The 26,394-nt window shown below is 38.7% G+C and overlaps 1 protein-coding gene across 4 annotated transcripts in view; it reads left to right on the top strand.

The window, feature by feature from the left end:
- The window catches only part of cyth1a (cytohesin 1a), a 74,303-nt gene that overhangs the window by 29,608 nt on the left and 18,301 nt on the right, over nt 1-26,394 (top strand). For 2 of the 4 annotated variants that reach the window (XM_062036629.1, XM_062036626.1), the window contains exons 2-3: nt 23,003-23,085; nt 26,102-26,166. In XM_062036629.1, coding sequence (XP_061892613.1) covers nt 23,003-23,085; nt 26,102-26,166 — 148 coding nt within the window. Of the gene's footprint in view, nt 1-2,220; nt 2,490-17,005; nt 17,239-23,002; nt 23,086-26,101; nt 26,167-26,394 lie in introns of those variants that run through there. The other 2 variants (XM_062036628.1, XM_062036627.1) reach the window with 2 other exon arrangements.

Here is a 26,394-nt window from a genome sequence, read left to right as displayed (position 1 = left end):
ATCTACCTCATTCATATATATAATTTATATGTATTTATTTATGAAAGATACATTTTTGTTAACAAGTTAAAGGTGTTTAATGATAATACAAGCATGTTTAACACAAATAGATTCATTTATTTCATGAAGACAAGAATATAAGTTGGTGTATTACCTGATTCTGATGACTTGCATTGATTGGAATCAGACAGTAGTGCTGATAACGTCCGCATTTTCAAATGGAGGAGAAAACAAGTCCTCCTTTCTGTCCAATACCACATGAAATTAGTTTTTGGCATCTTATTTGTCCAGCTTCCATACTCCTTTTTCTAAACTTTACACTAAATACATTGGCGGCAAACTCCGTAGCTTGCTAGCTTGTGCACGCCAGCTTTCTGAGACTCTTATTTTGTTAGCGCAGGCAGGATGAAGCAGCGCTTTTATTGTGAAGATAGGAACTGTGCAGTCGGCCTTTAGAGTTTTGACGGCAGGTATGGCGCGAGAGTGTTGAAATAAGAGGTGTTTCTCGCCTTCCTGTCGGTCATTTTTTCTTAATAATGAGCTTGTCATCTCAGAAGACCCTCGGGTGCCATGGATGTCAATGAAGTGACGGAAGTGACGTCTTGGTGAAGATTGATTAATGCTAATTTTTAGATCTATTTTTTAATGCCTGGCTGGCGATCGACTTACTTACCCTCTGCGATCGACATAAAGGGCATCCCTGGTTTTCGCCTTAGACTCCCAGTGGCTCTCGTGGTGCGCGTCATTCTTACTTGTCTTGCAGAAAATCTTGTGTTCAAATACCTGTTGTAATTGAAATTGTATTAAGGTTTTTAGATTTATGCTTTAATGGTGTTAAAATTGTTTAATACAATAATCTTCAGTATATTGATAAAACAAGTGGACTGTTACAAAATCATGCTGATTGTCAAATATGTTAAATAATATAACAAATATGGGAAACAATTGATTTCAGCCGTTCAAAGCTTCTCTTGGACCGCCAATGTTTAACTTGGGTATTTGTCAATTCCTATACTTGCTCCTGTGTAGGTGAAGTTGAGTTTATTGGGAACATGCATGCATACAACATGATACATCACAATTTCCAGTTTCTCTATTGAACATGTTCAAAAAGGAGTTAATCCTACCCCTTTTCTTTTACATAGCAGTTGATAAAACTTTTGTTCACTTCCTGTTCTAAATGTATTCGCAATATACTCCGTAAGTAATAATAATAAAAATGTATAAATAAATAAATAATAATTGATGAAGTAAGTTATATTTCATATGGTGAGATAACATGGTCACTACTGCCTAGTTTCTCTTGTTATATTCTTATTTTACTGTTATATTTTTATTCTCATTGTTACTTTTTATTTTTATTCTTATTGTAATATTTTTTCTGTTTTGTTTCCATTTATACCCCCATTATTTACTTTTTATTTTTTAAATTTGATCTCAATTCTGTACACTGCTGATGGAATTTTAATTTTCCTGAGGGAACTCTCCTGAAGGAATCAATAAAGTACTATCTATCTATCTATCTATCTATCTATCTATCTATCTATCTATCTATCTATCTATCTATCTATCTATCTATCTATCTATCTATCTATCTATCTATCTATCTATCTATCTATCTATCTATCTATCTATCTATCTACGAGTAAGATTATCTTGAAAAGGAATGGATGGATGAGATAAATTCAGAATTTTCATCATTGTTCTTCTTCTTTGTACTTTGTAAACACTTTAAGTTTGAAGAGTTTCTTGAAGTGGATCCTATTAGTACATTGTTTGATTTTTTTGCTAAATCCATTCCATAATTTAATTCCACATACTGATATACTGAAGGTCTTAAGTGTTGTACGTGCGTACAAATGTTTTAAACTACATTTTTCTCTAAGATTATACATCTCCTCTTTTGTTGAGAAGAATTGTTGTACATTCTTGGGTAGCAGATTATGGTTTGCTTTGTGTATAATTTTAGCTGTTTGCAAATTCAATATGTCGTGGAATTTCAGTATTTTTGATTCAATAAATAAAGGGTTGACTGGTCGATTTCTCTTTAAAATAAAGGGTTGACTGGTCGATTTGTCTTTAAAAATATTTATATAACATTACATTAAATGCTGCTGGCGTGTTTTTTTTTGTGTGAATATCAAAGACAGTTTTTTTACACGCTTGTCCTTCAAGTTTGTGCGAACTTTTAATGTGAAAGGAAAGAGCGGAAACGTCGTTGTGTTATTCCGTCTGTTTGACAGAGACCAGCGCGCAGTCAGGACTGACGTCTCGCTGGCGAAGCTTCTCTACGAAACCTCTCCCTTGAGCTGACGCCTACCGTGCCTATTTGTACCGAGAAAACAACAACCACCCCCTAATTAAACCCTCAAAAAGGTCGAGCTATTATAACCGGGCTTTTTGGTCAAACCTCGGACACTTGGAAAGGCTTCTTAAACTTTGTCGGACTCCAACGGACAGCATGGTGTTAAAGTCTGAAGATGGCGTAGGTGAGTGAAACTCAGGAAATCATGTTGGAACGCGTCGCATTTACCTGAATGTTGCCCACATTGTTACCACTCTCCTGTTAATAACGAGTTAAAATTGTGTAATAACTGTTTTTGTAGTTATTGTTAGTCTTTATGACGACTTTTTCAGCGTTAGAACAAAAGGTCAACAAACTAACATAACCTGCCCAGTTATGTTATTTAAGTCAACGCGTTGACCATATTTGGGAGAAGAAAGCCTGATTTTTGTCTTGCAGGATGTGCGCTTGTACATCTCCTCTTGTTTAGTGCACACTCAGCAGCAACAGGTGTGAAGAGCAGCCATTTAATGCTCCTTTGTCAGCATTCTACACATTTGTTGACCAGGATTTTGTCTTGCAGGCGAGTTGTAGCACCCCGTGTTTTTACGAGGATGAATATGAGCTGTTTTCAAAGCGTAGTACATTAAACCTCATCAGACAATAAGATACACAGATGGATTTTGTGGAGCATATTTTTGGAGTTCACTCCCTAAATGTAGGAACTAAAAATCTATTAATTTAAAATAAGGAAACATTTTCTCAACCCTCTTGCAATGTAGAGCAGTGTTTTTCAACAACTGTGCCACTACTGTGCCGTGAGATACAGTCTGGTGTGCCATGGGAGATTATCTAATTTCACCTATTTGGGTTCAAAATATTTTTTGCAAACCAGTAATTATAATCCGCTAATAATGCATTGTTGTTGAGTGTCTCTTTTCTTTGGAGATCAGCAGACTTACAACGTTATACTCTTCCATATCAGTAGGTGGCAGCAGGTAGCTAATTGCTTTGTAGATGTCGGAAACAGCGGGAGGCAGCGTGCAGGTAAAAAGGTGTCTAATGCTTAAACCAAAAATAAACAAAAGGTGAGTGTCCCTAAGAAAAGGCATTGAAGCTTAGGGAAGGCTATGCAGAACGAAACTAAAACCGAACTGGCTACAAAGTAAACAAAAACAAAATGCTGGACGACAGCAAAGACTTACTGTGGAGCAGAGACGGCGTCCACAAAGTACATCCCAACATGACATGACAATCGACAATGTCCCCACAAAGAAGGATAAAAACAACTGAAATATTCTTGATTGCTAAAACAAAGCAGGTGTGGGGAATGGTGGTCAAGGAAGACATGAAACTGCTACAGGAAAATACCAAATAAAGAGAAAAAGCCACCAAAATAGGAGGGCAAGACAAGAACTAAAACACTACACACAGGAAAACAGCAAAAAAGTCCAAATAAGTCAGGGCGTGATGTGACAGGTGGTGATAGTACACCGACTTTGAGACAAGAGCTATATTGATGCATGCTTGGTTATGGTTTAAAGTCATATCCAACAATTGCGACAACGACTTTTTATTGTCAATATCGACTGCTGAGTATAATTTTTTAATGATTTCTGCTGGTGGTGTGCCTCCGCGTTTTTTCAATGAAAAAAATGTGCCTTGGCTCAAAAAAGGTTGAAAAACACTGATGTAGAGTGTGTGAATGATTGTTTGTGTATATGTGCCTAAGGATGGGTGGTATGGCCTAATGACAGTATGTTATTTGGTATGTAAATAATAGAACCATTTCAAAATTGTTTACAAAGGCCCTAATTATAGTGCTGATGTATGGTGTAACACAGGGGTGTCAAACAGGATCAGGCCCGCAAACAAGTTTTATCCGGCCCGCGGGATGAGTTTGCAAAGTATAAAAATGAGCCAAAATGTTTGAATGAAAGAAACTGCTGTTCTAAATGTGTCCACTAGATGTCTCAAGAGCAATTCTTTGTATCTTCGTAGATTATGCTACATACAGTCATGGTCAAAAGTTTACATACACTTGAAAAGAACATAATGTCATGGCTGTCTTGAGTTTCCAATAGATTCCACAATTCTTATTTTTTTGTGATAGAGTGATGGGAGCGCATACTTGTTGGTCACAAAAAACATTCATGAAGTTTGGTTATTTTATGAATTTATTACGGGTCTACTGTAGGGATGTCCGATAAAATCGGACCACCGATATTATCGGCCGCGAAATGCTTTAAAATGTAATATCGGAAATTATCGGTATTGGTTTCAAAATTATCGGTATCTGTTTCAAAGAGTAAAATGTATGACTGTTTAAAACGCAGCTGTGTACACGGACGTAGGGAGAAGTACAGAGCGCCAATAAACCTTAAAGGCACTGTCTTTGCGTGCCGGCCCAATCACATAATATCTACGGCTTTTCACACACAAGTGAAGGCAAAGCATACTTGGTCAACAGCCATACAGGTCACACTGAGGGTGACCGTATAAACAACTTTAACACTGTTACAAATATGCGCCACACTGTGAACCCACACCAAACAAGAATGACAAACACATTTCGGGAGAACATCCGCACCGTAACACAACATAAACACAACAGAACAAATACCCAGAACCCCTTGCAGCACTAACTCCTCCGGGACGCTACAAGATACACCCCCCACTACCCTCTAACCCCCCCACCTCAACCTCCTCATAGTCTCTCTCAGGGAGAGCATGTCCCAAATTCCAAGCTGCTGTTTTGAGGCATGTTAAAAAAAATAATGCACTTTGTGACTTCAATAATAAATATGGCAGTGCCATGTTGGCATTTTTTTTCCATAACTTGACTTGATTTATTTTGGAAAACCTTGTTACATTGTTTAATGCATCCAGCGTGGCATCACAACAAAATTAGGCATAATAATGTGTTAATTCCACGACTGTATATATCGGTATCGGTTGATATCGGAATCGGTAATTAAGAGTTGGACAATATCGGAATATCAGATATCGGCAAAAAAGCCATTATCGGACATCTCTAGTCTACTGAAAATGCGACCAAATATGCTGGGTCAAATGTATACATACAGCAATGTTAATATTTGGTTACATGTCCCTTGGCAAGTTTCACTGCAATAAGGCGCTTTTGGTAGCCATCCACACAAGCTTCTGGTGGAGGTTTTGACCACTCCTCTTGACAAAATTGGTGCAGTTCAGCTAAATCTGTTGGTTTTCTGACATGGACTTGTTTCTTCAGCATTGGTCACAACATTGGACAAAAAAATAAACCATATGATGTTAGTGCACCAGTCGAGGAAAATGAGTAAACTACATAAATAACATCCTGTAATTTGATTTTGATATACTTTTTTAAAATCTTGATAGACTGAAAATTAACACAGATGAGTTGACTGATGAACATTATCATATCATTTATTCAGAAAGTATAAATAATGACAAATAAAGATAGAATACTATTAACCGCAACATGTAAGTGTAAAAAAACCCTACAACATTATAATTTGTAAATTTTCAGAATGTGCTTGTTCTATTTTTAAACAAAGGAGACTTTCGCTGATGTGTTGGACTTTCACAATATTATGTCAGACCCACTCGACATCCATTGCTTTCGGTCTCCCCTAGAGGAGGTGGGGGGGTTACCCACATATGCGGTCCTCTCCAAGGTTTCTCATAGTTATTCACATCGACGTCCCACTGGGGTGAGTTTTCCTTGCCCGTATGTGGGCTCTGTACCGAGGATGTCGTTGTGGCTTGTACAGCCCTTTGAGACACTTGTGATTTAGGGCTATATAAATAAACATTGATTGATTGATTGAAACAATCTGAAGTTGTCTTTATTTTTAAGTTATCATGCAGTGATTTTACCAGTCACCACTTGAGAGTAGATTTTTCTTCATGTGGCCCCCGATCTAAAATGAGTTTGACACCCCTGCTGTAACATATTGCGTCATTTGTGGTTGTATTATTTTCTCAAAACTATTTTATTAATCTAATTGCTAATATACTGTTAATAACTGGTTATTTTCTGCTGCAACATGGTTCTACTATATCACAATATGTATTGCAGCCTCCTGCGATGACGATCAAATATTTAGCTAATGATAATAGATCCATTTTAAAACGGGTTACAAACGGGTTTTAATTTGGCTGTTGACGTATGCTGTAACATACTGCGTCATTTGCGGTTTTATTAATTTCTCAGAAATATTATTAATCTACTACTAATTTACTGTAAATAACTGGTTATTTTCTGTTGTAACAATGGTTATATTCGTACTTCTGTAATAAACAGTTTTTCTTCTGTTGTTTTGATACTTTACACGGGCAATACTACAAATCTGGGTACTGATCCAATACCAAGTATGTATAGGGGCAGTCAGTATCTGCCATACCAGTGCAAAACTAATACTTAAAAAATTCAAGATTATCGAATGATTACATTTTTGATCACAACTATTATCAGACAAAAACACAGGATGGCAGTGTAACAATATTAATTTACTATTTAAATTATTTTTTTTACTGGTGGCTCTGATTTAAATTATTTGGGTTTTGCCCTTAAAGCCCGCCTGTGACAAGGGACATATTTTTTGACTTTGTATACAATATCAAATATGACTAAAGATTTTTTGATAATAAAAATATTGATTGTACTATGGACTGTATACTCACAGTCAGACACTATACTTGGTATCCTTACTGTCTAAATTTGTATCGATCCACCCACCTCTGTTTACAGTATGTAATGTAGCATGTACAGCTACAGTATTCCTCGTCTTTCAGTGATTAGGATACTTGTGTTGAGGACACGTTTGTTTCTTTGTTCCTGTTAGATTTCTGGGAGACGGCTAGAATGTGTCATTAACATGCATTATCACAATGCAACAATCAAAATTGTTACCTTTATAGTCGGCTGAATGTATATCATATATCGTCTAAATTGCGCAACTCTAATGTGGCCTGTGACTGACTGTACGCTTAGCTTTTTCACTTGTAGCGCCGGTGCTGCTAAATAAAAAAAGTTAGTAGCACATAAACAAATTAGGAGCAATATGAAATGTCTTGAATATCCCAATTGTATTATTGACACTCAAACAAGGTACACAATGTAATCATAAGGCCTACTGCAACACTCAAACACAGAACATTCCTAAACTGTGCAAGCACTGTCGCTAACACAAGTGTGAGGCTGGGCGATATGGATCAAAACTCATATCCCGATAGAGTTTGGTCCATAAACTAACCCATAAATGGAAATAGCCGTTGACTAGAAGTGGGAGAAACAATCGATTTTTAGATGCATCGCAATTCGGACATGGACGATTATAAAATCGATTAGTAAACGTCAATAATCGATGTATTTATTGTAAATAAAGTAATACAGACAGTTCTACAATTCTAAAATATCTCCACCATGCCTTGATATTAAGGCTGAAACGACGCGTCGACGTAGTCGACGTCATCGGTTACGTAAATACGTCGACGCCGTTTTTGTGCGTCGACGCGTCGCATATTTACGTCACACTACCGTCATGGCGGACCGCAAAGCAGACGATCAAAGCAGACGATGCGAGCGGTGCGAGCGAGGGGGGAAAAGCATGCCAAAAGTGGTCAAAAGTGTGGGAGTATTTCAATAAACGGCCTAATAATGTTGTTGTATGCACACTGTGTCGAGCGGAAATGGCCTATCATAGCAGCACAACGGCTATGAACGAACATTTGAAAAGAAAACCATCAACTAGTCAATCGTCCGCGCGAGCATACGTTGTCATCATTACACAAAAACATGAATGTGTCATTTGTATCTGCTAGGGGTGTAACGGTACGTGTTTTGTATTGAACCGTTTCGGTACGGGGCTTTCGGTTCGGCACGGGGGTGTACCGAACGAGTTTCTAAGCTAAAGCTAACTTTAGCTGCTAAAGTCTTAACAAGCTGCTTCGCTCCTCTGCGTCTGTCTCAGCACGCAGCATTGTCCCACCCACACAACCATCTGATTGGTACACACGCAGCATTGTCCCACCCACACAACCATCTGATTGGTACACACGAAGCATTATCAGCCAATCAGCAGTGTGTATTCAGAGCGCATGTAGTCAGCGCTTCAGCGTGGAGCAGATAGGTGTTTAGCAGGTGAGCATCAGGCAGCGGACTCTCCCCAAATGATAATAAACACCTCCCAGTCAACTACTAGTAACATCACTATGAGCCCGTTGACCTTCTAGAAATATAAACTGCAGCTCAGCTCACTCGCAGTCCTGGCTTGAGGTGAAGGCTAATTACCTCTCGTTCCAGCCACATCGACCCCTTCTGAGCGCCTATTTTCAGCTGCTGGGAATATTGTAAACAAGAAAAGAACCAAACATGTACACATGCTAACCTTTCTTCATTACAACTGTTAGACACTCACTGGAATGAGTAGAATTGGTTATTGTGTACTGTGTTGGACTGGATGTTTATTTTGCACACTTTAAAAGCAATACTTAATGTTTACAGTGCTCCAGAATATTTACATTGGCACTTTTTTGTATTGGATGTTTATCTTTATTTTTGCACATTTTAGCAAATAAGCAATACTTTCACTTTTGTTGAAATGTTTACACTGTTGTTACAGAATATTTCGTTTTGCACTTTTTTGTATTGGATGTTTATCTTTATTTTTGCACATTTTAAAGCAAAATAAGTAATACTTTTACTTTTGAAATGCTTATACTATTGCAGAATATTAAGATTTGCACTGGATGTTGACTTTTATATTTGCACATTAAAAAGCAAATAAGCTACTTTTAATTTTGTTAAATGTTAAAAGTTTTAAATGTTTACATTGTTACAGAATATTTAGTCATGTTGTTGTCAATGTTGACTGAGTGGCCATACTTCTTTTTTTTTTTGTAAATAAAAGCCATGCCTTTTGAAAAAACGGGCCTACATTTATTTTTTCATCTTCATTTTGAATAAAAAAAATAATCGGTAAAAGGAAAAATAATCTATAGATTAATCGAAAAAATAATCTATAGATTAACCGATTAATCGAAAAAAACAATCTATAGATTAATCGATAGAAAAATAATCGTTAGCTGCAGCCTTACTTGATATAACATTTTCTGTACTAATAGGGATCCCAAATACACAAAAACAGGTACCAGCAAGTAAGAAAATTAGGTTTTGCCTAATAGAATCCCAACTTAAAGTACCAGTAGAGTGGAAAAACAAGTTGACTTTATATGCTTATTTATGTTTCATTGTATCCATTAAACCAAATACAATTGTATTTACGATCTGTGAAGTATGTGAAAATACCATCTAAAATGTCACAAAATGCCACAAATTCAGTAAGCCATTTTGAATAGTCCGCTCTGTACTTTCCGTAGATTCTACGTCACTGGAGTAACACTTCTGCACTCTGACCATGTTATTGGATCAGTCATACTGGAAATACGCAAACATTTGAAAATAGATGTGCTGTTTATCATTCACAATCCTTATGTAAGACAAGAACACACATGCTTGGCTTTTTTTTGCATTCAAAATCGTAAATAAATAACTAACAGTAGTCAACTGATCGAGGTTCCGCTGTCTAAAAACATGCAGGAAGTGCCATCTATACTCCATTTACATGTCGTGACCTGAAAATGAACCAAACCAACCGACAGGCTCATCGACTTTCACATCCGTAAGGTGGCGAAAAAGATACTTGTTGCAGCCACTTTTTGTGAGAATTGTGATTGAATCTTCATCCAAACGAAATTATGTGAGCATCCCATTGGTCGACATCCCAGTGAGAGTGGAAATATTAGTTAGTGTTTGTTTTATTATGGTTTAATATGGTTTGTTTGTTGCACTTAGCAATGCTGCTACTGCTGATGCTAATGTTACAATAAAGCTGCATCCGGGTAGATGTCAGCTTTCTAAAACTTATTGCTCATCCTCTTTGTGTTCGGGCTCCAAACTATAAGATCCTGGATCATAATTTTTTCCCAAAGTAATTGTTGTTGGCACTCACAAAGTCTGCTTGATTAGCATTGTTGTTGGGGTGGTATAGCTCGGTTGGTAGAGTGGCCGTGCCAGCAACTTGAGGGTTGCAGGTTCGATCCCCGCCATCCTAGTCACTGCCGTTGTGTCCTTGGGCAAGGCACTTTACCCACCTGCTCCCAGTGCCACCCACACTGGTTTAAATGTAACTTAGATGTTGGGTTTCACTATGTAAAGTGCTTTGAGTCACTAGAGAAAAAGCGCTATATAAATATAATTCACTTCACTTTGATGGGGAAGGGATCTTTGGTTCCTAGCGCGACGTCACGTGATCACATGACTGGTTTCCTTAATAACTCTCAAAATGGCTCAGGAATCTCTGTGAGATTGATACTATTTTGATCATATCTATTTATTTGCAAACTTTAGTAGTCTTTTGGTGTCATAAATTAGTTATATATGATAATAGCTTAAATATAGAGACAACTTGTTTTTCCACTCTACTGGTACATTAAGAGGTGTTTTGAAATAATAATTTTTAAAAAGTATTAAATAATAGAAGGAAAGTCAAATATAATCTCCAATCTTCTTTAAAAACACAAAATAAGAATGTTGTTTTTATAGGTAAACATTATTATAAGATATTCACATAAAGATTTTAGTCAGGAACACTCTTCTGCCAACTGCTTCATGATGCTGTCTGACAGGCTGTGTTCTGAAAATTACTTTAAAAAAGTAATACATTAGTTAAACCTTACTTGATCAAAGAGTAATTGAATTACTAACGGAATTACTCTTTAATACATGTAATTAATTACCAGTGAAAGTAATTAAAGCATTACTTAAAAAAAAAAACTTTAAACATCTGGCATTATGCAGTTGAATCAAATTTCATATAAAGTATATATATGAGAGCAGTGTGTGTGTGTGTGTGTGTGTGTGTGTGTGTGTGTGTGTGTGTGTGTGTGTGTGTGTGTGTGTGTGTGTGTGTGTGTGTGTGTGTGTGTGTGTGTGTGTGTGTGTGTGTGTGTGTGTGTGTGTGTGTGTTGCAAGTAATGTGTGATGTCAGCTAGGGGGGCTTAAATATACACAACCATAACAATACATGAAATAGCTAAAGTTTTGACAAAGTTGCACTTTAATATTGAACATGTAGGCACAGGTCGAGTTGTACAATACTTAACTGTCAAACAAGTTAGGACCTTCTTAAACAAAAGTGTAAAGCAACAATGTAAACACTACAGTTTAAAGATATGTATTAACAGGTCTTATGCAGAACAAAATTAAGCTTGCAAGTGAGGAACACCGACATGACATGAAACACATGTCATGTGTTTCATGTCATGAAAGCACTTTCAAAAAATTCTAGTTTTATAACCGTATTAAATGGCAGTATGTCTTTGGGGATGTATTTAACTACACTTTCTGTGAGTGCACACCAGTTTACACTGACCTTGCTTGTTTGCCAAACGTGAAGTGTTTGCACATTCGGCAAACTGGCTTTTCAGAGTTGATGGCTCATCTAGTTCCAAAGGTTTAAACTGAAATATTCCCACATCGACATTTAGCTTTGTGATTATTTTGTTCATGTTAGCTGCTACATGCTAACTAGTTGCACTGTGTGATGCTAGCGGGCAAGCTACCCCGCTTCGTACTAAGAATCAAAGACATTTGATATGGACAAGATAACCCCCCTTCTTTTCATTCCGCCATGGTACAAACGTGGATAGCCGCTAAAAGCGACGAAAAGCGTGAATGCTCTTGAAACATGTACATGGCGATTTATCGACGCTGGAAAACTTACCAATTTTCATTTTCATTTATCGTCGATTGACTTTTCGAATATCGGCCCAGGCCTACTGTCAGCAGGTCCATGCTCAGTCAGAGTCTCACAGGCACTTTAGCTTGAGCTGTTTTTGTTAGCTTAACAGGCTAGCAGCAGCAGTTTTATGGCTCGGACGGCAGCTTTTTAAATTTTTCACTGGTTTGTGTTGCCACTGCTTAATAAATAGATTGAATGTGCTTCCATGGCTATATGTTCTTGTCAACAAAAGGAGTATTGCTTGTGTGGCAGGTTTGTTATTTCAATCATTGATTTGTTGTTCAATATTCCCTCTAACTCTAGTAGTTACTAGCGCACAGTGCAGTTTGTGTCAAGTTTTACGGTGATAAAAAAATATATATTTTACTGACCAGTCCCTCCAACTAAGACCTTGTTTCTTCCGTGTTGGAAGACTGAGTGTGTGAGCTAGGGGTTCCAGCCCCACTGTGCATAGCGGAGGAGGTAGGGACACACACAGCTCTCAGCACGCGCACACAGAGTAATCAGTGACACTTGCTCGTCAATCACTTGTCCATTTGGTTATGTTTATGGTTTAAGTTTATTTCAAACATGTTATACAGATGAGTAAAAATTGTAGTCTAGTTTTATCAAATTTGGGGTAGATATATTTTACACCAGTGCTACTTTTTTTTCAATACTCGCACAACCTATTTTTAGTCGCTAATGCTACTAATGTGCTCGCACTGTACAGCTCTAAGTACAGGTAACTTATACTCCACCTTATACCCTAAAAGTCAGTTGGGATCGGGTCCAGCTCACGTGCGTCTAATAAGCACAAGAGGTACAAAATGGATGGGACTACTGTCAACAATATGCCTTTGTTGCAGAGCTCTCAACTCTGCACAGGCAGCATTAATTAGCCCCCTCTGCTTGCGTCACAGCTAATCGCATTATTGAACAGTGAAGCCCTCACTGACTGGTCCTGTTTTGTTCTGCTGCTCCTGCGTGGAGATGGAGAACCTACACACTGACCCACACAGCTGCTTTGTTATTGCAGTACCAGTCGATTCACTGTCCATTTGTCTCTGCCGCTTTAAGGTGGGTGGGCTACGCCGTTAAAGTAGTTGTGACTAATGGCTCCCTAATGAGCGGCAAAGCAGGCGGCGCTGAGAGGCCCTAATGGGCCCTGCTGAAAAGTCATGGGCCACAAGGCCTGGCTCTAATGCCCCAGTGGTTTGATCATTGCCGTTGCCTCACCATAATCATATTTTTGTCGACTTTGTGCATGGGTTGCCGCCCTTCTTTCCACTCAAGTCAGCGTTTTTTCCGACCATTTATACTACATCTATATAGTTGTGTTTTTACAGTGGTCTCATGTTCCAAAATTATAAAACCTTGGATTTAACCGACAATGTGTCAGAAAACATATTTTTCAGCTCAGTTTTAACATCTATTTATTCTCAAATACTATGGAACCTTAAACATTAAACATAATCTATTGTAGGACACTGTTCGATCTTTCATTTTCTACACATTATTTCCCATCGGGAATAATAAAGATAATGATAGATATGTGTGATATGATGTCAAAACAAAGAAACAGCCTTAAATCTGCTTGCTGTAATGTTTAGAGGGCACTCATGTTTGATATTTGTGACCTGCCCTCTTCCTCGTTCTAATGACGTTAGGGGCAGTGAAACATGCAAGAATATGAATATCTGAGCCTCATATGCAACATGCCTGCAGTCTATTTGATCTTAAGACAAAATAGATCAGATTTATAGGCAAAAAGCAGGTTTATAAAGAAGAAAAAATGCACCACAAAGCGGTCATAACTGTTTAAAATGAAGTAAGGATTTACATGCTTTGTGAAAAGTTTGAAAATGTATCATTTTGTTTGGGAACATTCTCATGGCGTGCGTCAACAAGAGACCTTCCACAATAGAAATCTTGGAGACACATTCCAGCCCGCATGCTGGGTTGTGTAGAAGCATTGTTGGGAGTCGCGACCCTTGGTCTCACTTCATGCAGCTTCCACTTCACCCACAGTGCACTCGCAAGAGTGCCTAGATGGAGCTGAGCGAGTCAACTGAGAGAGAAGTAGGCTTTCCCACAGGATGGGCGTGTTGTCACTCCCTCTGCAAAGTGTGAGGAATACTAACAAACAAGAAGTTTGACAGTATGCTGCACGGGCAGTGGCATCCTGCTGTTTGTGTGTGTGGGCTAAATACTCTCTTTGATTATCTAAAAACATACAAATATAAAGACATCAAGAATGTGAAGTCACAGGTCGATATCGACACAAAAAAAGTCCGGATGTGTTTTTGTGGCAAGAGGATGTTAATAATTGGATAGCTATGATAAGAATCAAGGCCACTGCCATCGGAGGACAAAAGCATGCATTGTAGGTAGAAATAGAACTTCCGCTCATGAGGAAAAACCCAAAGCGAGCTCCATATTGATGTGTAAAAACAAGTAGATTATCGAAAGAAAGGAGGAGATCTCTGTGTCCATAAAGATGGATTATGTACTGTATGTGTGTGTCCATGCGTGTTTAGTGGCAGGATGTTTATGCATTTGACTCATTCACGTGTTTGTTTTTTAGCTAAGCTATGTAGACTTTGCTCTGCATTTTGTCACTAGCTCACAATGACCGCTCACAGGATTCCTCTTGGCTGTCTCACACCGAATGGAGGTCAACATGCTGGTATTCCGGCTTCAGTGTTAGTACTATCAAAGTTGTGACAGAAGTGCAACCATACCAAAGCCGTTACAAACAGCTAAACACTGGCAGACTTTGAAATTAAAATAGCACTAATTTTAGTTAACCGCAGGGAACTATTACGTTTTGCTACAACTTGTAAGCCATGTTTTATTCTGAAGCTTTGGCTAAATACCTCATTGACCTGGATTTGCCGTGTGAGGCACAGCATCGGCCTCCAGGTTGACTCATGCTGCTCAGTGCAGACATGAGGCAAACTCTCGCATCTCCTTAGCCCTGCGAACCCAACCTAAGATACGCACACACTATGCACACCACATCACATGGGACGCAGCAAGCAATGGTATTGCACAATGTCCTGGCATGCGTCACTTAGATAATACAGCTGCTATATCCTGGGAAAATAAACGATTGTCCCGAGCATAGACGCCCCGGTTATAGTGGAGCTGGTAGGCATTAATCAGAGTGTGACTGGTGGTATGACTTGTCAGGAGAGAGAGTGCATGGTGTGAAGCACTGAGTCATGCCAGCTCCCGTTAGCGCTTATGGCTGCTTTACTGCCTCCACCCATGAGAGATGACTGGATACTCACAAATGCCACATCAGGTTGAATATCTATATATTTTTTTCACTTTAAGACCAGTACCGGTCTAGTCCAGTATGACCAGTCACAGAGTCTGGGTTGGAGGTTTCTTCCCTTGAGGGAGTTTTTCCCTGTCTCTGTTGTCAAGTAAGTTTTTAGTTTGAATGTATGTCTTAGAGCTGGGCGTTATGGCTGAAGGACCAGGAGAAAAACATATTAAAGGTGAACATTTTGTATTTAAAATGTAACCTTCCTCTGATTAAAATCCCCTCAGCTGTCAAAGCAGAAAGGAAAGGAAATGTCAACACAACCATGGCATTTAAACAATCAATGTAATCAAAATTCTAAAATCCTGTTGAACACTTAATAACCTCTTAAAATTAGCTTAATATAAGGACTATTTAAGAAATGCTTAATAAAGTGTAACACAATAGTGTAAAAATGTAATATAGAGAACCCTGAAAATATTTTTTTTTACAGGTTTAGTGCCAGGAAGCTAGATTTGCTCAAGTGAGCGCAGTTAAGGTAGGCCACATTGATCAGACTAAGGCCCGCTTTAAAAAATCCTTAAAACTGCCATACTGTCGAGGTAACTTTTCTTGTTTATCAACAATTTGTTTGCTCTCTGCAGCACTCATTTTTAGTTTCTCTTCTCACTCCATGCAAAGAAGGCGAGTTGATACTTCTACTTAGACAAACTTTAATGATCCACAAGGGAAATTGTGTAGCTCAGTTACAAAGTATGGAAAGGATAAGGATGGCAAGGATAATGCACACAAGGGCACAAAAAGAGGGTGAAAACAAAAGGTATAGAGTAGAAAAAAAAGCAAGAAAAGTTGAACAATACCAAAAATGAAGGGAGTCAAAGGAGCTACTGTGATGTGCTGCCACTCTTTCAAGCGCATCAATGTTACCCGATTGGCTGTTAGGGTGTCACTCCCACTCATCAGTGATCACTTCCTGCGTTGCTCGGTTACTAGAAAGTGAGTGCCTTGCTTAGCAATTTACGGTTTCTTCTTACATAGAAGAAAAAAAATGATCGAAGGTTTTATCAAACACATTTTTTATCGATAACAATTATGTGTCTATCGCGATATAAATTGATAGCGTTTTATCGCCAAGCCAGGGTATTTCTAATGAATGCCTCTGACTTAGCACTATATAAATACAATTGGCTTGACTAAGATTTTGTATCATTTCATAATTTACCAAAACTTGCAGACAAAGGTGTTTTCAATTTGCTGACTGTTGTTATTCCTAAATTGTGAGGTGTAGCACAAAAGATCAGTTTCACTCTATGCTGGTAGTCAAGTGGGTTTTAGCTTTATATATCACATTGCATACTCAGTTTTTATTGTCACAGACAAGGCGTGGTATGCGGTCTGCAATGCTTCACTAAAAACAAAAACAGCTGACCTAATATGTGTGTAACTCATTGGACAAATTCCACTTACTATTGGTTCTTCTTGCTTTGTCCCTGTCATATAGACTGTAATTGGAAATTACGTCAGATATTCAGTCTGTTTCAGCTGAAACTATTTCACCTTCCAAGTTTGTGTGAGAGAAGAGGAGGCAGATGAAAGAATGACCACTGGGTGGAGCCTCCATGTTGGTGCGAGTAAAGGCAAAATAGAGGCAGGGATGGAGGAGGGAGGTGGTGAGCAAGGCTCATTCCTTCCCAAATGGACTGTGTCTGTGCTGTAAACTGTCAGGGAGCTGCTTACTAGCATCTCGCGCTGCCTCATATGGATGCATGATTTTGCTTGCCGGACGTCGTATGAACTCTGATAGAAAGTCTGTTTTTAAATTCTTGTATGAATGAGGGATTCAGAACGAGGAGTGGATGTAAGAGAGGACAACTGGACTATTTCTCATTCAGGTGAGTGGGAACTTGTTAAGCAATCTGTTTTGCTTTCTATAGCTGTTGGACTTTGGTCCTCTCTACTCCCATCCCTCTGTATTAGAAACCCAGGTCATCCAAACGATCCAGCTTTGACATATTGTCTAATAAAGTTGAGGTGCTCCGTCAGCCCACTTTTTGCTCTGTGAGGTCAGGTCCAATGACATCTGAGAAGCCTGAACTCTGATGCAAACTATGTTGCTTGTCAGAATGGTTGGGGTGAGGTGTGGTATAAAGATGTATTTATTTGACTGACCAGGATCATATATCGGACCAGCAAAGGTGCAGAAGTTCATCCAGGGGTAAATGCCTTAAAGGGGAACTGCACTTTTTTTGGAATTTTGCCTATCGTTCCCAATCCTTATGAGAGACGAGGACAAAAGTTTTTTTTCTTTTCTAACCTAAAAATCGTCTTGTTCTAGGTGGCTAGCAATGCAGCTAATGGGAGCAATACATTCTACCTCTAAATCACTTTAAAAATGCATTCAAAAACCATCACCAATAAAGTTAAAGTACCAATGATTGTCACACACACACTAGGTGTGGCGAAATTATTCTCTGCATTTGACCCATCACCCTTGATCACCCCCTGGGTACCTAATTTACATTCAGTAACCCGTGTAATAACCAAGCTGTAGCAACATTGTTATTGTAAAAGCAAACACAGAGGAACTCTTTTTCTGGCGTAGTAACATGTCGCCATGCTACGGTCTTAGCAGTAAAAGCTAGCTACGGCAAGAGATAAGCTAGCTTCGACATCCAAACGAAAGGCGTTTGAATTTGTAAAGCACAACACTGCGAGAGGACACCAATCTGTACTGAATGAAAAACATGAACAATCATATTAAAGTATCTGTAAAGTATTAGCCCACATTTCATGTTCTGTTTGTACACAGCTGAGCTAGCCTGACAGCATTTGTACTGTAGTTGTACTAATAACACGGATGGCGTGCTGCGTGTATCATGGTCGATATTAAAGTGACTCACTCGATGCACGGTTGTTCGTCAGGTCCAACTGGCCGGGGATGTTTCCTGTTGATTTTGGGTAAGCTATCCATTTATGTTGAAATAGCTTGGCTCCAAGTTCCACATTTATAGCATCGTCACTTTCACCTCACTCTCCCGGCTTCCGTCTGCTCCAATGTCTCACTCTTCCTTCCTGTGAATCCTCATTTGTTCAAAAATAGTCATCTTCGTTGTCTGTTACTAAATCTGCTATGATTAGAAAGCACACTCGTGTTTGATTCCGGAACTGGAACACAAGTTGTTGCCAGAAGTCAGACGTGCGCTGCTATGGAAAAAGAAATAAATGTGCGAAAGAAATCAGTTCCGGAAATGATTAATATGATCAAAATATGGTAAATATTGAACACATTACATACTATATGTGTATAGAACGTTGCTGTAGGGTTTTGAAGTTGTTTTAGATGGCTTTGAAGGCTACAACGATGACTCCCATCAGCTGCATCTTTCAAGCGTTTTTTTTTCGTCTTTAAAATCTTTTAAAAAAAAGACGTGTGTTCTTGTCTCTCATAATGATTGTAAACGATAGGCAAAATTCCAAAAAAAGTGCAGTTCCCCTTTAAAAGCCACAAATTCACTGTGTAACTCGATAGCACATAAATTATGATTTTAATGGTTTCTCAAAACTGGAGTTTCAACAGAAGACTTAACTGTACCTTAACTTTCACCTTGTCGAGGAATTCTCCTGAACCCTCTTTCAGTCACCCATGGATCATTCCACCAACGGTTTCCATCCCACACATCCTCAGCTGAACACAACGTTCCTTCTCAGGAGACATGGCCCCTCTTGGTCTCCCTTTCAACTCCTGCCACTAGTCCAGGTCGGATGCTTGAGGGGATTTGTGATTCATAACCGGTGGTCCACCAAGTCCTGCTTCACGTCTGTCCGTGTGTGGCAATAAAAACTCTGGAGGTCACAGTTGAACAGTTTATTTGGGTTGGTGCCCATTTTCCTGACTAGTATTCCTTTTCTGGCCCTTTGTTACAGGCTTTTTGGGGTCCAAAGGTTTGCGTGTGTGTGGTCTCACAAAGATATGAACAATTGTCCCAGTGGGATTTGTGTCGTAATGAGATTAATTCTCCTCATGAGTGTGACGTCACCTGTTGTTGCAGGAACAAAATGTGCATGAACTACATTTTATTGTGTGTCCTCCTAACTCAAGTGATCAATTATCCCAGTGGCTCTGACCTATGCTGAATGCATTAAAGCTCATCATAAAGTAAATTGCTTCCTGTTACATTTGGTATCCTTATTGGCACATACTTGGGGTCCTTTAAGATAGATAGATACATAGATAGATAGATAGAGAGAGAGATCTTTACTGTCATTGCACAGTACAACAAAATGTAGTTTTCATCTGTTCAAGGTTAGACAAACAGTGTAGGCTATACAATTGTCCCTATAACCCTCATGAAAAGGATAGAAGCAAAACTTGACCTTTGGCTTCAGGTATGAGTTTCGTTGCACATAACATCACAAATGATGCCAGGTGAACTAGAACCAAATGTCCGGTTAAAGTATCATTTGCATTTCAAATTACAAGCTTTGTGTACGGTAAATTGATGCCATATCAATATCATGCGCTTAGGCGATGAGCGTAAAATTATTTTTTTATGTGGTCCTCATGTGTTCAGAGGCACTTCCTAAATTGGGTCACATCCACACGGAGCCGAACTGAGTGATCCTACAAGCACTCAGAATTCTAATTTCCTTATTTTCCAAGGAGAGTTCTCCAACAATCCAGGTGGTGCAAATGAGGCATCTCCATTTCTATGCCAGTGTGGCATTCAGCTTGCATATTAGTGGGCTCTGGTGCTGCGGGAGAGGAGAACTGTAATTGGTATCTCCTTTGATGTCACCTCTTGCCCTTGCCGCTGACCCAGCCCTAGCTAAGAACTGCTTCATTGAGGAACTCCGCCCTTAAAAACTGTAGTAGTGTGCTTTGGCAAAGTATACATAGTTTCGGGTACAGTCCAAAGACATTAAGCTGCAGCAGTTTGCACTCTGAAAAAACATTTCCAAAAGTCTGGATTTAACAACGAGGATAAGTATCATATCATATAGCCGGAGATTTGTAACTTGTTAGCCAGCCAGACAATTTGGCTCACAAACATGCGAGTGGTTCCCCCAAATTATCTTTGTTTATCTTTGTTGCAGCGTGAATCCCCGGAGAAGAGAAGACATGTGGGCGACTTTGTTCCAGGATGACCAAATTCCATCATGCTAGTCCCCCTTTTGTCATGTTGCTATACAAGTCTTCTAACATCAGATAGAAAGATGAGAGGAAAACAACATGTCCAACCTGGTTGACTGTTTAAATGAGTTCTCTTCTTTCTTGTTGCAGTAAGACTTGCTAACTGTGCATAATGGGTTCCACTCACCTCTCGCTTCTTGCCCCTTTTCCGATGACTGCCTCTTTTTTATGAGGCCACGCTCGGGCAGAGGTTTGCTGACTAACAGTCGAGCGGTGACTCTCAGACAAGGGAAACAAGCAGCTCTCAGCATTTAGTTTAAGTGGATGGTTTCCTGCCCCTGGTTCTGCTTGTGTTTTGGGAAATGACACAAGCTGGGTACCAACCTCTGACCACAAGTATTAAGTTATTTGTATACTTTTCTATGCATCTTTCTTTGCGCCACAGCGCCGTGTGTGCTACCGGTACATTGTGCACAACATAATGTGGTTTCTGTAAACAAGTAGAACATTCCGAGTGCTACACTTTGTTTACCCTGTGCTACTGGAGGTAGGCTGTGCGGTGTATTGTGGGAACCTCACTTTTAAGAACTGTGCTCCCCCCTGCCCAGTCTGAAAACACAACATGGCTTTGTTTTGGAACCTTCCATCTCTTTAACAACCCGCCTTAAGGCTGTTGTTTTCTATTATTTTGGTGTGAAATTAAGAGACATTACAGTGCAGGTAATGGGAATTGGCCTATCTTGTATAGTACTATTGAGGACCACATTTTGTAGCTTGTGTAATAGGGATTTTAAACATTGGAAGTTGTGAATCACTGTATTTACAGGAATGTAAGACCACTATGAATTTTAGACCACCCCTCTTTTTCAAGGTCTCGTTTTGGAAAATCTTTTTTAAAACAAAATTCTTCTTATTTTGAATCATGTTTTTTTACTTCCAGTTTAATCCGATCAAATCAACCAATCACATTTTAGCTACTCAACTGACACTGTTCCACTGATTACCAGTATCTTAAAATTAGCATTATAACTTGAGTGCACTGATAGGCGTCCTGTGGCAACAGCTTGTTAGCCTGCACGTACAAACCTTTGAACTAACTTCTAGATGTGTAGACCCGTCTTTTTCAGACTGTTTTCCTGGGGAAAATGACTGTCATATTTTGGTTAATGTAGGGGTACTTTTAGGCTACTATATGCACTATGTATGTCAAATAGGCATGTTTTACTTGCCTATTTACTAGGGGTGTGGGAAAAAATCGATTCTCATTTTTAAAAAATCGATTTATTTTTATTTTTTTATTTTTATTTTTTTTTAAAATTTGTATTTATTAATCAATCCAACAAAACAATACACAGCAATACGACACAGAACAAACCAAAAGTAGCGCAACACAAATGAATATTATCAACAACAGTATCAATATCAGTTACAATTTCAACATAGCAGTGATTAAAAATCCCTCATTGACATTATCATTAGACATTTATAAAAAAAAATTAACAATAGTGTCACAGTGGCTTACTCTTGCATCACATCTCATAAGCTTGACAACACACTGTGTCCAATATTTTCACAAAGATAAAATAAGTCATATTTTTGGTTCATTTAATAATTAAAACAAATTTACATTATTGCAATCAGTTGATAAAACATTGTCCTTTACAATTATAAAAGCTTTTTACAAAAATCTACTACTCTGCTTGCATGTCAGCAGACTGGGGTAGATCCTGCTGAAATCCTATGTATTGATTGAATAAAGAATCGTTTAGAATCGGGAAAAAAATCGTTTTTGAATCGAGAATCGTGTTGAATTGAAAAAAAAAATTGATTTTGAATCGAATCGTGACCCCAAGAATCAATATTGAATCGAATCGTGGGACACCCAAAGATTCACAGCCCTACTATTTACTGAGCTTCTGTCTCTTCATGAGCAGTATTATGTTGCTCGGTCTTGGCAGCGATCAACACAGTCAAGCCAGGCCATAACCCCTTTAACCTTTGAACCCTGCCGCTGATGTAATGAGGTCACAGGAGGGTGCTTAGTGTTTGCCACGGGCTATCTAAAACGTAGTCACTGAGTGACATGATTATTTTCTTACATTTTACATTTGCAGCTTAATTAGATTTAGAGTTTTAATGTGTCTCACCAGTTAATGAAACAGGTACCTCTTAATGCATGAACAATCTTTTAGGATTGTGTACTAATCTTCATCTATTCGGACATTTTGAACACGAGAAGAACAGGCTGAGGTGTAAAGTAACAGCAGGACTTGCACAAACTTTTACGTCTACTGGCAAATGGTTATCCTCTAACCTTAGCGCATAATGTTGGGAAAAAAGGTTTTCTGTGCTCTTTCTGTGGTGCTTGTCACCTGGTGAATTGAAGGGAAAAAAATTCTGATATGCTATTTTTGTGGTCAGACTTACTTTCAAGGATATGCCTCAAGGGGAATAGTTTGACAGAGAGAAGAGATAGACGTTTTATTTTTGGTGCCTCCTAACTCATCCCTCTTATTCCTCTCTAGTGCCGGACGACCTTACTCCAGAGGAGCAGCAGGAGCTGGAGAACATCCGCCGGCGCAAGCAGGAGCTGCTGGAGGACATTCAGGTAGTGGCAAGTTAGAAAAGCAGTGGGCATTCTAACATCAACTGCCCATGTGGATTTCAACCAAATGTTGATGGAAAAAGCTAGATTTAAAGTTAAACAAAACTGAAGCCGTAAATTAAGAAAATTTAAACATACCTCCTAAAAACCAATGTGGTGAATTTTGCACTTTGCACACACATACATAGCATGCTTTTTATTCTACAGCATGTAATTTCCACATTTACGATACTGTTGCTTAGTTATGTACCCTGTATAAATTATGGTATTAATTGTATATTTTACTGTTAATATAATCTTTAACTTTTTAAGAAAAACTTGATTTAAAAGACAATAATGTAAAAATGAAAAGACTACTTCTACTTTCTGAATTCAAATGCCATTTACTAACCGCAAGTTTTTTCTGCTTTACTTTTTCTTCTTTTACAAATTCCCCCTTCACACATTTCACCCCAAGTGGAATGTCGGGAATTTCCTACCAAGAGCTTATTTCCTCAGCAAAACATTTGTGCATGTGGTTCAGCCATCCAAACAGAAGGCCTCCCTCTATATGTTACAAGTATATGATTTAATGTAGGGCTTTAAAAGTATGACTAAACAAGCCAAGAATTTCAAACAACTATGCTCTTGAGCCAAATGAGCCCGCAGTTTTAAAGGCAAACTACACACAGGGGTGACATATTGTAATGCCCTACCTCCTGATGTCCCTGTGGGGGGAATCAACTTCCGACTGCCCTCACAGACAAACTGTGCAGGCTGACACCCGTGCTTTAATGAGCCTTGACTGGCATGAGCCCCCCCCAAATACCAAATACTTTGTGGTGAGCACGCGGGACCACTCCCTGCTCCTTCCTTGTTGCCTTGTTGACTCCCACGCCACTCCTCCGCTAGCCCTTCAGGTCAACGCCTCCTGCTTGAGCCCAGCCATTGTTTTCAAACACAAGCATCCGAGGAATGTGTCGGGATTGCGCAGCTCTTGAAAACACAAAACACAGTGTTCCACCAGTAGTAAACAATACTGCTTGGGGAATCATGTGCTCATCATGTGACTGAATATAAATGGAAAATATTTGTATTGTTATATTGTTATTTAAAGCCATTTATCTTGGATTTTATGAAGTATTTACATGATTTTCCCTTTCCATTAAGCTAATATGTGGTAGGGATGTAACGATATGAAAATTCCATATCACGGTTATTGTGACCAAAATTATCTCGGTTATCATTATTATTGCGGAGTTGTTGAACGTGCTCAAAAAGTACTTCTACACACACGGAAATGTTCTGACCAAGTTTTTTTAATAACTAAAATAAATTGTGGTGTCAGCGGTTCTTGTGTAACCCAGCAAATTCAACCCCGTGCCTTTTTACTGCATTCCGCACGGGGACGCGATCCCTGGCAGTCGTATGAGAGGCGAGTGTGCTGACCAAGCCCAAAGAAACCCAAGCTGGTAGCCCAGCAGCCAGCACTACTCTTGAAGTTGTCAGGTAGTGAGGTTTACCAACATACACTTGGCACAGCCACACTGGCTGGCCCCCGTTATGCCTGAACGTACTGTAAAAACACCTTGGTCTCATATTCTTCTGAGTGTATATATATCGATCACTCTGTCGAAGAGAGCATAGCCCAATTGAATAGCTTAGTTACTGAGACAGTAATGGGTTTGTAGAAGTTTAGATTGGGGTATGCTGTTTTTTTAATGATGAAAGACGTTAATGTCCCTCTTATTTATGTTTTTTTATATACAGAGACTCCAGTCGCTACATTTTGCGGTCACAGGACATTCTTGATGTGTTGATCCTTAGAGCCAACACAAGTCTTGGTAAAAAAAAAAAAAAAAAAGCCTTCAGATTTGCTGCTCCATGGTCATGGCATGAATTACAAAAGGATCTGAGGCTACCTGAACTCATCACTTTTGGGGAATTTCAGGCCATTTTAAAAGATAGAGAAGCTGTTTCTATTGGACACTGTACATGTTTTGAAATTGTTTTTATTGAATAATTTTAATTTGTATCTATTGTGTGTTTTATGTTTTTGTTGTAAGTAATTTGCGCTTTTAACTATAGTGTGTGACTGTTACTGTTTGTTGTAGTTCTATGTATTGATGATACCAACTGCTCTTTGTTGTTCTATGTATTGATGATGCCTTCTTTTGCTGCCCTCTTAGCCAGGTCACTCTTGTAAAATAGATTTTAATCTCAATGGGTTTTTACCTGGTTGAACAAAGAACAATGAAAATGTATTTATGTTAGCATTCAAGCTAGCTGCATTTAGTGTGTAAGTTTATTAAAGTGCAGTTGTCAATCACAATTTTTGGATAATTTTACTTTTAAATGGTAATACTAACTGTCAAGAGTTTTACCACGGTTATCAATAATAACATTTATCGTTGCATCCCTTGTATGTAGCCACAACCAACAACACCCAACAAGTGCCGAAAAGAGGCATGTCTATAAAGAGCATTGCTATGTAGTATATAGTTTAGTTTCAGACTACACCTTTTGCATTTACTTTTTACTTTTTTGAAAGGAGACTCACATTGTCATTAATAAAACAAAGGCTCCAACCTTGGAAAATTAAGGAGCATATAGAAAACGTCTTGAGCATATGAGACATTCTTGAGGTTTGAGTCAAAATATGTACAATATCAAAACGCATAGTTCCAACATAAATTATGGTATTATATACATTTTTGTCAGCGACATTAGTCATATTGCATATTCTATTACCCTAACCAATTTTCGACTTCTCATAGTAATTACATTTGCCTCCCAGGTTTGTGAGTTCCCGAATCCTATCTACATTTTAATCCTTTTTCAAACTTTACTACACTATTAAGGTTTAAGACAGAATGTTCTCAGACTAATTCAGTTTGGAATAAAACTGCAGCCAAACTCTTTCAGTATTTTCTGGTATATGAGATCAATTGTTACTGTGCATTTTCGTCTTTTCAGCGCAGTTGTTTAATGAAGCTTTACGGTAGTTTCAGTTAAGACTAAACCTGCTTTATTTCTACAGCGGCTAAAGGATGAGATAGCAGAAGTCACCTGTGAGATTGAGAACCTGGGTTCCACTGAGGAGAGGTAAGACCATCAACCCCAACACCACCTTTAGGCAAATACTCCATGCCCAAACTGACTCGTTTGCCTTTTATTTACTTACCAAATGAAGCTGTCAATTATTAATAGTCGATGGTCAAGGCAGCCCTTACCCCAATCGTCGTCCTACATAGGCTGTGCTTTTAAGGCACTTTAAATGTTTCATCAGGGCGTACCCTCCCCCCCACCTTCCCATGATGGGATGCCTCATTG

Source organism: Entelurus aequoreus, linkage group LG25 (genome assembly GCF_033978785.1).
Source record: "Entelurus aequoreus isolate RoL-2023_Sb linkage group LG25, RoL_Eaeq_v1.1, whole genome shotgun sequence".
Taxonomy (NCBI): Eukaryota; Metazoa; Chordata; class Actinopteri; order Syngnathiformes; family Syngnathidae; genus Entelurus; species Entelurus aequoreus.
The sequence above is the reverse complement of the archived record's forward strand: the minus strand, read 5'-3'. Positions and strand labels throughout refer to the sequence as shown.